Source organism: Zeus faber, assembly GCF_960531495.2.
Source record: "Zeus faber genome assembly, chromosome: 9".
In the NCBI taxonomy this organism is placed as follows: Eukaryota; Metazoa; Chordata; class Actinopteri; order Zeiformes; family Zeidae; genus Zeus; species Zeus faber.
In genome coordinates, this window is record NC_137197.1 from 27,724,622 (window position 1) to 27,741,966 (window position 17,345).

The 17,345-nt window shown below is 45.6% G+C and overlaps 1 protein-coding gene across 1 annotated transcript in view; it reads left to right on the forward strand.

The window, feature by feature from the left end:
* acsl3a (acyl-CoA synthetase long chain family member 3a) overlaps nt 1-16,836 on the forward strand; it is a 34,838-nt gene extending 18,002 nt beyond the window's left edge. Inside the window, exons 6-15 of the mRNA XM_080007469.1 lie at nt 1,490-1,640; nt 3,622-3,745; nt 4,098-4,169; nt 9,545-9,684; nt 10,427-10,599; nt 11,484-11,558; nt 11,852-12,043; nt 12,793-12,907; nt 13,014-13,171; nt 14,663-16,836. Of these exons, the coding sequence (XP_079863595.1) occupies nt 1,490-1,640; nt 3,622-3,745; nt 4,098-4,169; nt 9,545-9,684; nt 10,427-10,599; nt 11,484-11,558; nt 11,852-12,043; nt 12,793-12,907; nt 13,014-13,171; nt 14,663-14,820 (1,358 nt within the window). The 3' untranslated portion in view covers nt 14,821-16,836. The remainder of the gene's footprint in view (nt 1-1,489; nt 1,641-3,621; nt 3,746-4,097; nt 4,170-9,544; nt 9,685-10,426; nt 10,600-11,483; nt 11,559-11,851; nt 12,044-12,792; nt 12,908-13,013; nt 13,172-14,662) is intronic.
* The last annotated feature ends 509 nt before the right edge of the window (nt 16,837-17,345 follow it).

Consider the following 17,345-nt stretch of genomic DNA (forward strand, 5'->3'; position numbering starts at 1 on the left):
TCACGTCCGTTGTCCCTCTCCTCCTGCACTCAGTGCCAATGTCCCTTATTTCTTAAATAAAGTTAACACCAGCGTAGTCAGAAAACTCACCAGGCAGTTTTTGCTGACTCGCTTTTGTTTGTCCAGACAGTGGGGAGACACAGAGAAGTACTGTATTTACCCGGGGCTTGTGACTGGTTTTGTAGGTTCCCGGCACCCAACCATGCCCTCAACTTTACTCCAATTTCTTATCCCTTTTTCCTGGGCGCACATAATGAACCCGACGTAATGAATATTCCTAATCCCCTTTTGCAATGCAAGAGGGGTTAAAGGTCCTCTTTGACACCCAAAGTGAATTTTGCTTTACAGTTCAATGTATGTAAGACGTGACATATTTGTCATGCCCCGTGTCAGGGCTGAAACCAAATAAAAAAGCCTTTAAGGCTCACGTGCACGGGATTAGGAGTGGGCACTTTTCCATATCAAGCATCGAGGTGACGAAGGAGGCCGAGGTCAGTGGTCGAAGGAGCTTGGGGGCAATAGCAAGGAAGATTTACATTTGAGAATCAACATCCAAACGCAGAGTTGTAGACACACTCATTTCCAGCTGTACGGGACCCTACTTGCATGTGACGAGCCCATGCCAGACAAATGCACACTTACAAAGTCCGGAGGAAGCGGGGAAACCGCTGACGAAAAAGGAAAGATTCTGGAGAGAGAGAGAGAGAGAGAGATAGAAAACAAGTCAGAAAAATTAAGCCAGAGACAGGAGAGGCAGCCTAATAAGACACACGCTCTCCACTGATGGTGCCAAAAAGACTTAAGGAGGTTTACAGAACGGCGGGCAGCGTGTTTAATATCACAGCTGGCTAACTTTCCATCGCTGTGTAAACGGTTTCATCCGTCACGCTCTCTGTCTGACACCGGCAGCGCTCGGGATATTTCCTCGAGTAACCGTTTGCCGTGTGCCATTCCTCTCGCCCCTCTCCCCTATGTGTTGTTTTGCTTTAACGCTACAGCGATTGAGATTAACCGACTGGAGATTAACCTGACCCAAGCTTTCATCGCTTTATTGTTTTTCTGTGAGTGAACAGTCGTGAGAAAATGTCATTTGTTTCTCTGTCTGTGAAAAGTGTTTCTTTGTGTGCCTTCATACAGTATGTGTGTATATGGGTGTTGATGTTCAACTCACTTAACAAAGACTTCATGAACAATTCGTAACATGGTCGCAACACACAAATTGTAAGCTGCTGTCCTTCTGCGTTAGTACAGTATTCAGTATTTGGTGTACTTACATTTACATTTATTCATTTAGCCGCTTTTTTCCAAGTCAACTTGCATGAGAGGCTAGAAAAAAATCACGGCAAAACAATCGACCGTTGGATCAACCTCAAATTTAAGTGCCTGAGCACTCGGAGGTTGTCAGTCTCTCTGCCGAGCGTAAAGAACTGGGTAGCTCACGGGTTGATGCAACTCCTTTTGTTCCTCCTCGTTTTATGTGTGCGCTCAGTGGCACGAGGGCACCAGCAGGCGCTGCCGGCGGACATCGCGGTCATCATGTACACCAGCGGTTCCACCGGCATCCCCAAGGGCGTGATGATCTCCCACAGCAATATCGTCGCTGGGGTCACGGGCATGGCCGAGAGGATCCCAAACTTGTGGTAGGCAGAGCGTACTGCAGGGTGGCATGTCGGCAAGAGGAGAGTATTCCGTTCCAGGACTTCCAAGGATAGATTTGGTATTATTCAATCCGGGTCTTGTCAAAATGTTGATACCCATAATCTATCATTATCTGTTTGTAGTATAACCTCGCTAAAACTTGCACTTTACGATCGAGTAACTTACCATTCTGCTGCAGCTTCTCACTAAGCTTAAATGCAGACCAATGAGGAAAACTTTTAAGCCTTAAAAAAAAACATGCTAAATCTCCTTTTTTTTTAAGCTTACAATATTGTCACACAGTCTTTACACTGTATGTCATACTGAAAAAATGGCTGCAATCCGTGCATTTTATTAGGGTTTTCAGGGTTTTATTGAGTCTTCCTCCAATCACCTCAAATGTAACTAGAATCAGGAAGTTGCTGACTGGCAACCCTAGCATAGCCCATGTTACACTTTGAATGCACTGCGCAATTGCAAAAAGTAGTTCTAAATAAAATGTGATTATTTATTATTTAATGTGGTTATTCAAAGCATGTTGAAAAAATACACTAAGACACATGTGAATATAGATTAATACGTTCATGTCATTTTTAGGAAAAACCATTTTTTTAAATGTGTTTTTATACATTTTACACCGACTCGTGGGGGAGAGGAGCGCGTGAGGATAAAAGCCTGCGAAGGAGGAGTGGCACATAATGAGAGAGGAATGAGACAGGAGGAGATACGTGTCAGATCGCGGTTTTCGGTTTTCACTTTAGAAAGTAAAATGGATATTTTGTGTTTCCTGTCGACTTTCATCAAAAGGACACACACACAGAAAAGCTTTTATGTGTTTATGGAAGGTCCTTTTATTATTGCTATATACAATGTATAACATGAAACATTTAAGAGCTATTAATGTTTAGTGTTTTGCTGTCCCTTTTAAAATCTCTTTCTCATACGGTACAACTCTAGTGTTCACAGAGGAATATCATTTAGTCGACCCCACGTTGTGTATCCATGAGGAAGGCTTTCCAGAGCAGCGATGAACAGTTCAGACAGCGTTATATCGGCACTCTGGGGAAAAATAAGTTCTTCTAATCTAACTGGTCCATCCTGCCATCGCTCATATACGACGGACACTATCGCATCGTACTGTGGGGGTAAGACGGGACTCCCACATGATCTACCGGGTCTCAGACGTCCCTGGTCAGAGCCTTTTTTGAGCACGTGCAGACGGAGGCGTCTCATTGGCCGGGCGGCTGCAGCGCTGCTATCATGCGAGGGAAAGAATTGTTTACATTTCTACTTCTTGGAAAAGCCACTCTTCTCACTCGGAGTGGTGGAGGGAGGGGCGGGAGGGTTGGGAGGGTTTGAAGGTCATAAGGGGTTAAGGCCCGTTACAATCTCCTCTTCACAGAAAAGAAAGGAAAACAACATCAGGTCAGATAGTAAGATGCACTTTTGTTCGGGGAAAAAGCGAGATAAAACTCCAAGCAATTCAAAATGACTTTTTGCAAATCATGATTCAACATAATAGGACAGTTTGGCAGATGGGGTTAGATCTTAATAAGGACTAAAGTAATCCTACTCCAGAATCCAGTATCCTCCAGAATTAAAAAAATGCCGTTCTGAGACGTCGCTTAATTTAAGATTAATTTGTTCTAGACGAGGAAGTTCGAGACTAATTAAGGACTAGTCAGCTCCTGCGTATAACCACCCTTCTGTCTGGTCTCGGTGCTGGTCTCTCATCATCATTGAAATAGTCCAGATAATCCATAAATCAGAAGATAAACCTGCCTCTGGCCAGGTTAAATTTAAGCCTCCACTTAGACCTAGATTAGCTCTAATTTTCCTAGGGCAAGTTTGAGACTATTTTAAACCATGACTGAGAAAGGCCATTCCAATTCGTCCAAACCACCCCAATATGATGACACCACTTTGGATACTTCTAAGCATGAAGGAGAAATGGTGCTGAGGTGGGTTCTTCTGGGTTCACAGCGAGGAGGACACCTACATCGGCTACCTGCCGCTCGCCCACGTGCTGGAGCTCAGCGCCGAGCTCGTGAGCATCTCCCACGGCTGCAGGATCGGCTACTCCTCGCCCCAGACCCTGGCCGACCAGGTGAGGTTTTTAAGCCCCTCCATAACAAGACGACTGGTGGTACTTTCACCTCTGTGTTTCTTGAATTTGCCAAATATGCTGAAAAGAATCCCCCCCCCCCCAGAAAATGCTCCGCTAAAACACCGAGGGCCTAGAAATGAATTGCTCTGTGGAAACATTGTATGGAGTTCCGGCAAGAGTATGTTTCAGCGGAATTATAGGAAAAACACCCTTTCCTGTTTTTCCCGCTAAGCTTTGGTCTCACACAACATTGATTTATAGAATTGAGTATAAAATACACGTAAGAAACCCTTTTTGTCGGAAGGAGTTTCTGAATTTGCCGTTGACTTTTCACTTTTTTCCTTCCATCTAGTCGACCAAGATTAAAAAAGGAAGTCAAGGGGACACCAGCGTCTTGCAGCCCACTTTGATGGCAGCCGTCCCGGTACGTTAACAATATTAAAAAAACCTCAGTTTCCTTGACCCTATGCTTTCATTTTTCCTTGCTCTTAAACCACTTTCCTCTTGGCAAACCTTCCTGTCTGTTCTCTTGGGGTCTGCCTCAGTGGCAGTAGTTCAGTCACACGGCGACTGCGCTTCGCTTGTGGATCTGAAGCAGCTTGGAGAGTGTCCAGCATGGCCGACTCCGGCTTCTAAAACTGTCTGATGTAAATCAGATGCCAGTACACATCACTATGCTAACTAGTAGCACTATGCTAACTAGTAGCACTATACTAACTAGTAGCACTATGTTATCTAGTAGCACTATACTAACTAGTAGCACTATGTTATCTAGTAGCACTATACTAACTAGTAGCACTATGTTATCTAGTAGCACTATACTAACTAGTAGCACTATGTTATCTAGTAGCACTATACTAACTAGTAGCACTATGCCAACAAGTAGCACTGTACTTACTAGAAGCATTTATCTAGTAGCACTATACTTACTAGTAGCACTATGTTATCTAGTAGCACTCTACTAACTAGTAGTACTATGCCAACAAGTAGCACTGTACTTACTAGAAGCACTTATCTAGTAGCACTATACTTACTAGTAGCACTATGCCAACAAGTAGCACTGTACTTACTAGAAGCACTTATCTAGTAGCACTATACTTACTAGTAGCACTATGTTATCTAGTAGCACTGTACTAACTAGTGGCACTATACTAACTAGTAGCACAATGTTATCCATTGGCACTATACTAACTAGTAGCAATATGCCAACTAGTAGCACTATGCCAACTGGTAGCACTGTACTTACTAGAAGCACTATACTTACTAGTAGCAGTATGTTATCTAGTAGCACTGTACTAACTAGTAGCACTATACTAACTAGTAGCACAATATTATCCATTAGCGCTATACTAACGAGGAGCACAATGTTATCCATTAGCACTATACTAACTAGTAGCACTATGTTCTCTAGAAGCACTATACTAACTAGTAGCACTATGTTATCAGGTAGCATTATGCCAACTGGTAGCACTATACACTACTAGTAGCATTATGTTATCTAGTAGCATTATGCAAACTAGTACAGTAGCACTATACTAACTAGAAGCACTATGTTCTCTAGCAGCACTATACTAACTAGCAGCACTATGTCATGACGATTGTGATTTTATCTTAATGAGACAACCTGTTTAACCTGTTAAGCTCGACGGACCCGCCACCGAGTCCACGGCGCCGTCTGTGTGTGACGAGCTCCCACACAGACGCCGAGTTTAAACTTTGGTATCAGCGGAAACAAGACTTCCAGACGAAGCTGGAAACCATTTCATGCTAGCTCGCTGAGAAGCAGGCGTAGCTCCAAAGTCGGTCCCTTGACCTCTCATCGAGACATGTGAATGAAATTGGGCAGTAGAACCGCAAGAGTCTCACCTTTACAGCCATGTCTGACATATATCAGCTGCATAGGGTATGTAAGCGTCAGGGTCCTAAACACACCGTTTTCTGCATGCTGTGAAAACATGTTATTTTTAACTTTATTTATTTTCCCTATTTCTGCACACTGTGATACCTAAACAGTCATTGAAATGTAGAAATGGGGTATGGCTATACAGCTGCCGTGAATGCACAGAGCCCAATTGAATTCATGTGTGATGAAATACGGCCTCGTAGTAACCATTTCAATGTGATGACAGCATTTTTAAAACTTGACCTTTCTGTATAAAAATGACCTATTGTCACCTCTAGGATAATCACAGCCTCATGAAACTCTAGACCCAGAATCTAGAGGCCCAGACCATTCAGAAAATGTATGGGATGTCCAGGTGCATTGAAGATAAACGGGTTTTTCTGAGCCCTTTTCAGAAAACTGCCTACAGCACAGTACAGTACAGTACAGTACTGCATACAGTACATTACCTTTTCTACAGTGCTTTTCAAGGTCATGAGCTGTATCATTCTCGAGTGGTCAATAATGGCTAGGAGTTGTACCAGAGTAATTAATGGTCTCAACCCACAACTTGATGCAACTAATCACACATAACTGATCACAGGAATGGCCATCATTAAGCACGAGCATAATGTTCAAAGTCACACTTAAATTATTAATCATTTAATCAGCCGCAATCATAAAATATAATGTTTAATACATTTTTATTGATGGAAAAAAATTACTTACAGCGTCAAGCTATATCTCAAATTACTCCTTGGGGTCTCAGCTTTCTGATGAAAGCCCCAAGAAAGGGGCTCCGAGCTGAAGGTTAAATGAAGCCGATAATCATTTTCCACCATAAAAAAGAAACTTAGAGCTTAACCTTCCGTACAGACACTATTTAGTTCTGCCCTAGGTGGATTCTAGTTCGCAGAAACACTTGAGGTAGGTAATTATGGGACATTTCTCTTTGCCAGACGAGGACTTTAATTAATTTAAAAGCCCGCTGAAGCTGGATGGAAGTCGCAAAAAGCTTCACTAAAGACACAGGAAATGGGAGGATTCCCGTGTTGATTGAGGCTTTGATTTGCTGCCGTGAGCAATGCAAGCCCATTGTTTACTCTTCCTTATGGATAAATATTCTCTTCCATAACCACCTTGGCCTTCGATCCTCCTCTTATCACGCCTTGAGGCACAACCCAACCCATCCCTCCTTCTTTGCCCCCACCCCCCCTCCACCACCACCACCACATCGCCCCTGGGGTTGTAGTGGAAAGGGCAGGGGGGTCCCAGTGTCTGGAACCATTCACAGCTGTAAACAGAACGTGAGAAAGCCCTGTGTTGTTTTCCCCCACGACACACACACACACACACACACACACACACGCGCGCACGCACACACGCACGCACACACACACACACACACACACACACACACACACACACACACAAGCAAACTGTTTGCTATGATATTAGGGTGCTGCGTGAATCCCATGTCCACTTCCTCTGTCTCTCTCACTCTCTTGTGTTATTGCCATGTGCCCACACACGCACAGTAACACATGCACACACTCACAGAGCAGCTGTTATTTAGGGTTTGTTGTGTGTGCCCTTTCAACCTGTGAAACGTAAGCCGGACCAGCAAAGATACTCTGCTGAATTGGACAATGAAGTGCCCCCCCCCCCCCCTTCCAAGCAAGGTCCTTTAAACAGCAGGAAACTGACTCAAGAGTTCAGTCACACGGAGCAAGAGAAGCCATTTTGAAGGATATCAATACCCAATCCCCAAAGCAAACCAAATCACTGTTATATCGAAAACGCCGACACCCCTGAGCTATAAGTGTACTTTTTGGATGCGCCCGACTGTAAGTCCTCGGGGGAACGTGCGTCTCCCCATCACAAAGTTTTATTTTGAGAACTCGTTCCGTTCCGTTGTGATATCAAACTGTTCAGTGTGTTCTGTCCTCCTTCAGTCTATTTGTTACGCTACAGCATGAGCAGATCAGCAGATAAGCAGACGCAGATGCGCTTGTTCTTGCATAAAGGGACATAATCATAGATAAAGCTTCTGGTAAAGTCTCGCCATATGATTTATTCCAAACACTATTTCTTTCTTAACGGGATCTTTTCAGCCTTCCTGCAGACCTAATGGCTCTCACATAATATGGCTACTCCGACATCTTGGCCAGTAATACAGTAATACAGTGGTACCTCGACATACGACTGTTAATTGGTTCTATAAGAACGGTCGTATGTTAAAACAGTCGTATGTCGAAGCAATTTTTCCCATATACACCACACTCATTTTTTTCTATGATTTCCTTCTTAGTTTCGATGGGAATCATTGCCTTTTTCTTTTTCCCATCATCCTTCTTCTTAGGACTCATCGTGAAGGGTGAAAATAAACACAATACACAGCACAAACACAGTAAATTTACGGGCACACACGATGTAGGTGGCCTGCCGACTGACTGCAAATTTCCACGGTCATATCTTGGAGCAGTCGGTCGCAAGTCTATACAAATTTTTGCGGGTATCGCTACTCGTATCTTGGATTCGTCGTAAGTAGATGCAGTCGTAAGTCGAGGTACCACTGTACTATAACTATAACTATAACTATAACTATTAATGTCTTGCCATCATAGAGAGGGAATTCCTTGTGTGTGCCTTCTCAAGGCTTATTCCTTCCCTCTTTAGTTTTAAGTACCAAGTAGTTAGTATACTTTGAGCAAGAAGGAAGTTGACAAATGAACCATGGCCTTGAACATCGTCGTCACTACACTCTGGGCGCAGAGTGTGTGTCATGAACTCTAAAAGGGAAAGTTTAAACGTGACACATGGTGTGATGATGTGATGTTTGGACCAATTGCAGGCCGGGGGAGCACGCAAACGCAAATCTCTTCCTGTTCTCAACTCGTCTTTTGGCTTGAAAATGTCTGTTCCACCATGAGTAAACTGGTGTCTTAACCGGTGCCATTAAACTTGGAGCGCTTGCAGACTGTAAGTATTATAAATGCCTATGAAAATGGATTTGACTTAGGCTTAACTGGACATATCTCGCTCAGTCAAACAAATGACGAAAATGGTCTGTAAACTTCCAACTGCCCTTTTAAAGTCAAAAGACATCTCGTTATGCGATCTTGTATAGAAGCCGCATCGCCAGATGCACCGGGCAGGCCTAAGCCGTGCTTGGTGTTGCGTATCTGACCAGAGACCAGTGATCGCGCTGTGTGTTTGTAGCAGAGCCAGTGTTTATCAACTCCTCCGAGTCTTTTATCTGTGGAACTGGACCTTCCACACCAAGGTGTCCAAGCGCTTAGGACTGGACTGCGGCCAAAACGCCATATTAGGCACTGGGGACGGCCGGTGCTGTGGGCTCGGACTGGACAGGCTCCACATGGCCAGAGATGGGGTTCGGTGGCCAACATTTTCCAACTCATCTCCCCGACTTCTCCAGCTCTCACTATATGTGTCTGCTCATCTTCATTATGTTACGTTTCCCGCTGACCCCTCTGGCACTTTTCACCTCCTGCTGTCTGTTCTTTCTTGTTTCTCCCCTGTCCCCCATAAGGGCGAATAATCTACCTTCAGTTGCGAGCTTAGGGGGCAAACAAATTCAACAAGCTATTTTCTTTGTTGAAGCAGTGCAGCTAAAGTGGTGAAACAATGAAACAGGAAATGCAAATCAGATCAGAATATTTTTACATTTAAAAATGACCAAATAACATTTTGAAGAAATTGGTCACATTTTGTTTTGAATCACTAGTCAGATCTGTGTGATTTCAGTTCATTGCTAACCTTGAAATATATTTAAAGGGTCACGCGACTAATGTGACCCACAGGGTGCCAGTTATGTAGGCCTGTCCTGTCCTACGTCCTTCCCCATATCCAGAATGTCTTCTGTCTTCTTATCCGCCTGTCTGTCCTTTCTGCAGGAGATCATGGACCGCATCTACAAGAACGTGATGAGCAAGGTGGAGGAGATGAACTCCGTCCAGCGCACTCTGTTCATTCTGGCCTACAACTACAAACTGGAGCAGCTCGCCAAAGGATACAGCACGCCGCTCTGTGACAAGTATGTAGCAAACACACGTTCAGTTAATGGTTTTGGTGTATCGCACATCAGACATACTTTACCCAAAGCCATACAAGCTGAATCGCAAACACTTGGGAGTATTATCCCACTGTCTAAACAGGAGTGCATCTTCCACAGTCGTCCTCATCCTCTTCTCCTCTCCTCTTGATGCTTTAACTCCATCTCCAACCTGCTTGTGCTTTAAAAATGATACATTGCTTGCATGGCCGGTAAAGCTTGATAGCGCCACATGCTTCCATGCCCTTATAAGGCCAGCCTATTTAAGTAGCCGATGCCTCCTTCCCTACCTGGTTTGCTGCCTGCTTACTTGCTTGCTGTGCTCCCTCCGCCTCCCCTGCATCCACCTGTTGGGCTCTACTCCTCTATCCAATTGCAAGATTCAAGCTCATCACTCCTATATTTGTACCTCACTAAGTACGCTCATGTTTTCTGTACACACGATAGAAAAGTGACTTTACTTTATGCTTTTTTTGACATATAAATTCATGCTTGATGTCTCTAATGGAGAAAAAATGTATTAATAATAATCAGGTATATGGTGTGAATCCTTATATTCTATAAACCCTAAAAAACTGATGGGGGTTACTCTGTTCGGTTCAGTATAACCGAAGGATCCGATCGGTACTCTGTATCGGACAAATCTTGCAGTTAAGGACTTAGTTAGGGATCTGTGCCTGTTTACATTTATACCAACCTCCTGCTCCTTGGCTTCTTTACCCAGGCTGGTGTTCCGTAAGGTGCGCTCCCTCCTGGGGGGGCGGACGCGGGTGCTGCTGTCGGGCGGGGCGCCGCTCTCTGCCACCACTCAGCGCTTCATGAACGTCTGCCTCTGCTGCCCCGTGGGCCAAGGCTACGGCCTGACGGAGACCTGCGGTGCCGGCTCCATCAGCCAATGTAAGGGGTAAAGGGGGTAAAAAGACCAATGGAGAAATGCAACTGTTCCACAAATATCCAGTTCATTAGATTCAAAATACAGTGTTTTACGTGAGTGTCGGGGGAGGTGACCCTTTGCTCGGTACAGCGTCAACGAGGAGGAATTCTGTGGGAGATAGAAGTTCCATGATGGGGGAGGAGGGAAAGGCCAGCCTTCAACACTGGAAACTGAGATAAAAGCGACATGAGGGAGTGGAGGGGTTGTTTAGTTGGGGATTTGGGAGAGCGGATGGGAGGGTTTACGGTTCGATGATGGATGGAACGCGGGTCGGAGCGGAGGAAGAGGTGCATCATTTGTTTACATATAACAGGAGGTTCGAGCGTTATGGAAAAAGAAACGCCGCTAGTCCAGTTGGAATAACTTGTTGCGTGCGTTGTGGTGTGAGGTGAATTCATCATTCACCAAATCAGTTTGCAAGTTATAAAGAAAAATACATTTTGTTTTGATAAAGTGGTTCTAAAAAGGTGTAGACCTTCTTTCCCAAACAGGAAAGTGAAAAACATCGTGAGGTTTAAGCAAAATCATTTTTTATTTTGCTTAAACCTCATGATGTTTTACATCCCTTGAGATGACTAATCTCCCAGTTATCTTTGGATTTTGTCGCAGACGTAGTTGTGAAATAATGGAAACCGTCCCGAGCCGTTCCCAAGTGCTGTAGTGCTAAACCCAACACCGCGGCCCACTGCCCACCACTCCCCACTGCCGCCATTTGAGCCGGGAAAACATGTTGTGGACATTCTATTGGGATGGGGTTACCATAGCGAGACAGGAGGGTTTCCATGGAGACAAAAGTTGATTATCATTGATGCTCATACGTTGCCTTATGCTTGTGTGTCTTTTCCAGTGTGGGATTACAGCACCGGGAGAGTGGGAGGCCCGCTGGTTTGCTGTGAGATCAAGCTCAAGGACTGGCTGGAAGGTAAGTGCGTGATCCATCACCAGCACTTCATACACATGTCACCAGACAAACTGACTTGCATAAGTTAGATGCACAGGGGAAAGATCGGCTGCGGCGCTTTTCTCCCTTGAAAATCTTCTTTTTACCAACCATATTTCAGTTTTTCCAGTCAACATCCTACTATCTTTCTATAATTCTGGTCGAGAAGTAGTAGCAGAGAAAGCAGGATCATACCTTCAGCACCAACCATGTGTAGCCGCTTTGCCGTAGTTTCACTTTGAAAATGAAACCCTGTCTTAATCCTTTCTCTGAAGGTGGTTACCGTAGCACCGATAAGCCCCACCCGAGGGGAGAGATTGTGATCGGCGGGCCCAACGTGACCATGGGTTACTACAAGAACGAGGCTGAAAACCAGGCAGACTTCTTTGTGGACGAATGCGGCCAGCGGTGGTTCTGCACAGGGGACATCGGAGAAATCCACCCAGATGGTTGCCTCAAAATCATCGGTGAGAAGAGATGAATGGATGGATGGATGGATGGATGAATGGATGGAACCACACCCTGGCCTCGCAATTGCCCCATTGTGCGGTAGTCGGCTGAATCCATTCTCTGGATCAATGCTCTGACGAGCAACATGCGTACAGCCATCTCTGATCCCGGGTCCAATGACCTAGACCCAAGCCAGGTGTGGCTGCTTAAACCACTCCACCCCCACACCACAATGGAGGAATAAGGCTTATCTTAAAAAAATACCGGAGTTTTCCTTTAAGCCAGAGTACAAATCCAAGTCACCCAATCACCGGTCCAAGTCCCATTCCAAGTTCTCTATGTTTAACTCATTTCACTAGTTCACAGAAGGTATGACTCTTGGCTGTGACATAGCTTACAAATGATGCATCAAAAATAGCGACTCCCGCACACCTCAAGCTTTATTCAATCTTTGGGGTTAAAAGATCTGATAAGTAAAACAAGGTCGGTATCTGGCATGCATTGGGATCCTGAGATTTGTTCCACGTGACCCCGCCACTTCACCTCCATCGATCAGGCTGGTGCGTCGTCTTCCAAGGAACCCTTTACCGCTGTAATCCACCTGGCTTCCCAGAATTCCGCCGCCATTTTGTTCACATGAGTCTAAGTGAATTCCTTTATCTAGTACAACAGAACGGGCGTCTATAGACGAGTGGATAGAAAATAGTTACTTCCGACCGTTTCTCCCCTTATCTACGTCTGTCATTCTCACATATTCTCTCTCCAGACCGCAAGAAAGACCTGGTGAAGCTGCAGGCGGGAGAGTACGTCTCTCTCGGAAAGGTGGAGGCCATTTTAAAGAACTGCCCCTTCATCGACAACATATGTGCCTACGCGAACAGGTCTGTGTCTGTGTGTGTGTGTGTGTCACTGAAAAAAAACACACTTCTAATACTTTTATTTTAATACGGTAAACATCAACCCACCGTCCTTTTTTCACCCGTCCAGTGACGAGTCGTACGTGATTGGCTTTGTGGTGCCCAATCAGAAGAAGCTGCTGGCATTGGCGGAGCAGCATGCCATCCGGGGCTCGTGGGAGGAGCTGTGCCAAAACCCCGCCATGGAAGAGCTGTCCCTCAGGGTCATCACAGAGGCCGCTGTGGCAGGTGAGCGGAGGTTGGAGGTCAAGCTTCCGGCTTGGGCCACGACGTGGATGGTTTTGATGGGTCAGCTTTACTGAGGAACATCTTTTGTTTAGTGCATATGTGGGTGGGTAGGTAGAGGGGTAGGTAGCTAGGTAGTTAGGTAGGTAGGTAGGTAGGTAGGTTGATTCATTGAACATTGATTGATAGTTAGGTAGAATGATATGTAGTTAGGTAGGTACTGTAGGTAGTTAAGTAGGTAGGTAGGTACTGTAGGTAGGTGGTTAGGTGGGTAGGTGGGTGGGTAGGTAGGTCGTAGGTAGGCAGGTAGGTAGGCAGGTAGGTACTGTAGGTAGGTAGGTGGTCAGTTAGGTAGGTAGGTAAGTAAGTAGGTACTGTAGGTAGGTAGGCAGGTCGTAGGTAGGCAGGTAGGTGCTGTAGGTAGGTAGGTAGGTGCTGTCGGTAGGGAGGTAGTTGTAGGTAGGTAGGTTGATTCATTGATTCATTGATTGATAGTTAGGTAGAATGGTATGTAGCTAGGTAGGTAGGGAGGTACTGTAGGTAGGTAGGTGGTCAGTTAGGTAGGTAGGTAAGTAAGTAGGTACTGTAGGTAGGTAGGCAGGTCGTAGGTAGGCAGGTAGGTGCTGTAGGTAGGTAGGTAGGTGCTGTCGGTAGGGAGGTAGTTGTAGGTAGGTAGGTTGATTCATTGATTGATAGTTAGGTAGAATGGTATGTAGCTAGGTAGGTAGGGAGGTACTGTAGGTAGGTAGGTAGGTGCTGTCGGTAGGTAGGTAGTTATAGGTAGGTAGGTAGGTAGGTTGATTCATTGATTCATTTATTGATAGTTAGGTAGAATGGTATGTAGTTAGGTAGGTAGGTAGGTAGGTGGTAAGGTAGGTAGGTACTGTAGGTAGTTAAGTAGGTAGGTAGGTAGGTACTGTAGGTAGGTGGTTAGGTGGGTGGGTAGGTAGGTCGTAGGTAGGCAGGTAGGTACTGTAGGTAGGTAGGCAGGTCGTAGGTAGACAGGTAGGTACTGTAGGTAGGTAGGTGGTTAGTTAGGTAGGTAGGTAAGTAAGTAGGTACTGTAGGTAGGTAGGCAGGTCGTAGGTAGGCAGGTAGGTGCTGTAGGTAGGTAGGTAGGTAGGTAGGTGGTTAGTTAGGTAGGTAGGTAAGTAAGTAGGTACTGTAGGTAGGTAGGCAGGTCGTAGGTAGGCAGGTAGGTACTGTAGGTAGGTAGGTGCTGTCGGTAGGGAGGTAGTTGTAGGTAGGTAGGTTGATTCATTGATTCATTGATTGATAGTTAGGTAGAATGGTATGTAGGTAGGTATGTAGGTAGGTAGGTAGGTAGGTAGGTAGGTAGGTAGGTAGTAGGTAGGTAGGTAGGTAGGTAGGTAGTAGGTAGGTAGGTAGGTAGGTAGGTAGGTAGTAGGTAGGTAGGTAGGTAGGTAGGTAGGTAGGTAGGTAAACTTGACACAGTCGAGGAGTACCACAACTGCATCTGTGTGTTTGCTGCAGCCAAACTGGAGCGGTTCGAGATCCCACGCAAGATCCACCTGAGCCCGGAGCCCTGGACCCCGGAGACGGGCCTGGTGACGGACGCGTTCAAGCTCAAGCGCAAGGAGCTGAAAGTGCACTACCAGGTTCACATTGAGAGGATGTACGGCGGGAAGTAGCCAGCCACCAGCGGCAAGCTCAGAAACACCAACCACCCCCACCCACCCTTCCACCCACCTTTCTCTGATGGCGCTGCTCCTGCCCAATTCCTCAATTGAACTTTCAGGTAAATCTTGTCCTCTCCTCTGACCAAAAACGAACGGAGGGAATTCGGAGAACGCGCCGCCATTTCGGGGACTAACAAAGTGCTTTTAAAAGGAGGCGTGTGGAAGGGGAACCGCCACGACACCTCCCTGCCCTGCGTTGCATTTTCTCCCGGTTTTAGCGGCTCAGGGGCCTGTTGGCCCCCAGAGACTTTTCCTCCTTCCAGATTTGGGTTATGAAACAGAACGGGTCTGTTGAGCTCTTTGTTTTAAGTTGTGAAGAAGAAGAAGAAGTTTGTAAAAGTGTATCTCTGCAGTAAAGGAAAAATGCTATTTTTCGGCACACTTTTCTATGGCACTCCCTGCTGCTCACCCCTCCCCCCAAAGAAAACCGATTTCAAGCGCCCGAGGGTCAAAATGTTTCGTGAATCTCTTGTTAAAAAAATAAAATCTTCTAAAATCTTGTGAATGGTGCGGCTGCAGCCTTTAAATCATAAGTCTGTCAAGAGCGGCGGGTATCTATCGTCATCTTTGGGCGGCCGCCATGTTCCCTTTTACCCTCCATTTTTGACGCTGCCCAGCAGTTTTGTGTCAGCGAGGATCCACATCTGCTCTGCGTCTATCGCTGTCTCCCACCATGGAACATTTGAGGGCAGGAGGAAGTAAAATTGGCGTCTTGAGTCGGCCACAAAAACCCCACAAGTCGCTTGCTTTGATGAAGTTATGTCGATGAAACGCGTCAAATGATTCCATTCTTCTTAAACGTCTTTTTTGTTTCTTTGGTGTAAGTATCTCAGTCCCGGGTTTGGCTCCACGCTCTTCTTGCCTGAAGCCTAAAGTTTCGCCCGGCGACAGGCCTTGGATCTTCCCTGCTGGTCAGGAAACGCTTTGTTTCGGTTAGTTTACTTTTTCTTTTGTCGTGCACTTGTTTTGAGTACTAGCGAGCGGGTTTATTTGGTTTTCCACCCGCAGTCGGGGGGCTTGAACTCCCATACTCGTGGGATACACCGCCCCCCCCTCTCCCCCTCCCAAAAAGTCATCCTAGGGCGAACGGGCAGACGTCTGCGAAACGTAGACGCCCTGTCTGGCCAGAGGAAGGTGGTCTTAAAACGTCCAGAAAAGAAAGATGACCATTCAAGTGTGCTTCCCTACAGGTAGAACACGCCGTACTGTCCCATCTTTTACAGCAAATACACACCAATCTGCTCGTGCTTAGGGGTGTGACGTCCGCGTGACGGTTGCTACGCTGGGAAAATAAAACCTTGCACAATCTGAGAATTTACCACCGCTGTCCAAATAGGACGCTTTGGTCACAGAGGGAAAAGACTTGGAACCGAACTCCGTCTCAATGCGTTTGGGGGTGTATTGGTTTGTGTGTGTGTGTGTGTGTGTGTGTGTGTCTTTGTGTGTGTGTTTAGCGTTGATCGTCAAGGCCTTTGCCCATTTATAGCCTCGCTCTGTTATTAGAGTCAACTTGTGCATGCGTTTGACTGAGAACATGCGCCGGAGAGGACGCGTGCGTTCCGTGGCCATACACGGAGGTCGTGCTCCCTCACGGCGTGACACCTGCCGCCCTTTTTCCTCACATTTGGATTTCTAGTCTTTTGGATTTTATTGTTGTTGTTTGTTTTAATACAAACAGTATGAAAAATGAAAACAGCACGAGTTCTGTACCTTCACACAGAGCTGTCATTCTGTTCTTACTCGACAATAATTTTTTTCGACTTGTCATTTGCTCAAAATAATTAATAAATGTTGATCACTGGCGCATCTAAATGTATCAAAAGTCTATTCGTATTGTATTTAATAATCAATAGACCCTTTTGGGAGCTCCTGTCCTTTACCTGCAGGAGTCTGCCTTGAAACAACAAAATGTATTTATTTGTAAATCGGTTGGACAAAATGATCGAATGGAAAATTGAATAAAATTCATTTTGGTCTTCTCTCGTCATTGGAAATGTTTATTTATTTATTTATGATTTATTTATTTATTTTTTAAACTGATTTTATTGCTGCTGTTCATTGAAGTGCAGACGAGTTGTCAGACACAGGCTGAACTCACTACGTCAGCGGAACAAACTGGATGAACTCAAGACGGGTTTTTATTCAATAAGCACCAATGACCGATAGAGACTAATCGAATCCGGTCACTGACTTGAGGATTGTGTTCCGACTGTTCCCACACCTCTCGCCTCTGGCAGCGTCAGGGTCAGAGAAGGGGAGGAGGTCTGACAGACATCCATCATTTGGGAATAGAACACGCAACGGAAGAAATGCTGTTACTGTAAATGCTACTCCATCGCATCAAGAAGCACGATAGGTTTCTGGAGGCGTTTCTCTCAAATCGTTGTCCTGGTTGTCACAACTGATGCTCACAAAAGTCATCCAAGGAGCAATGATAGCATGCACGTGTTGCGTGGGCAAAACATGTCGCAGGCGCA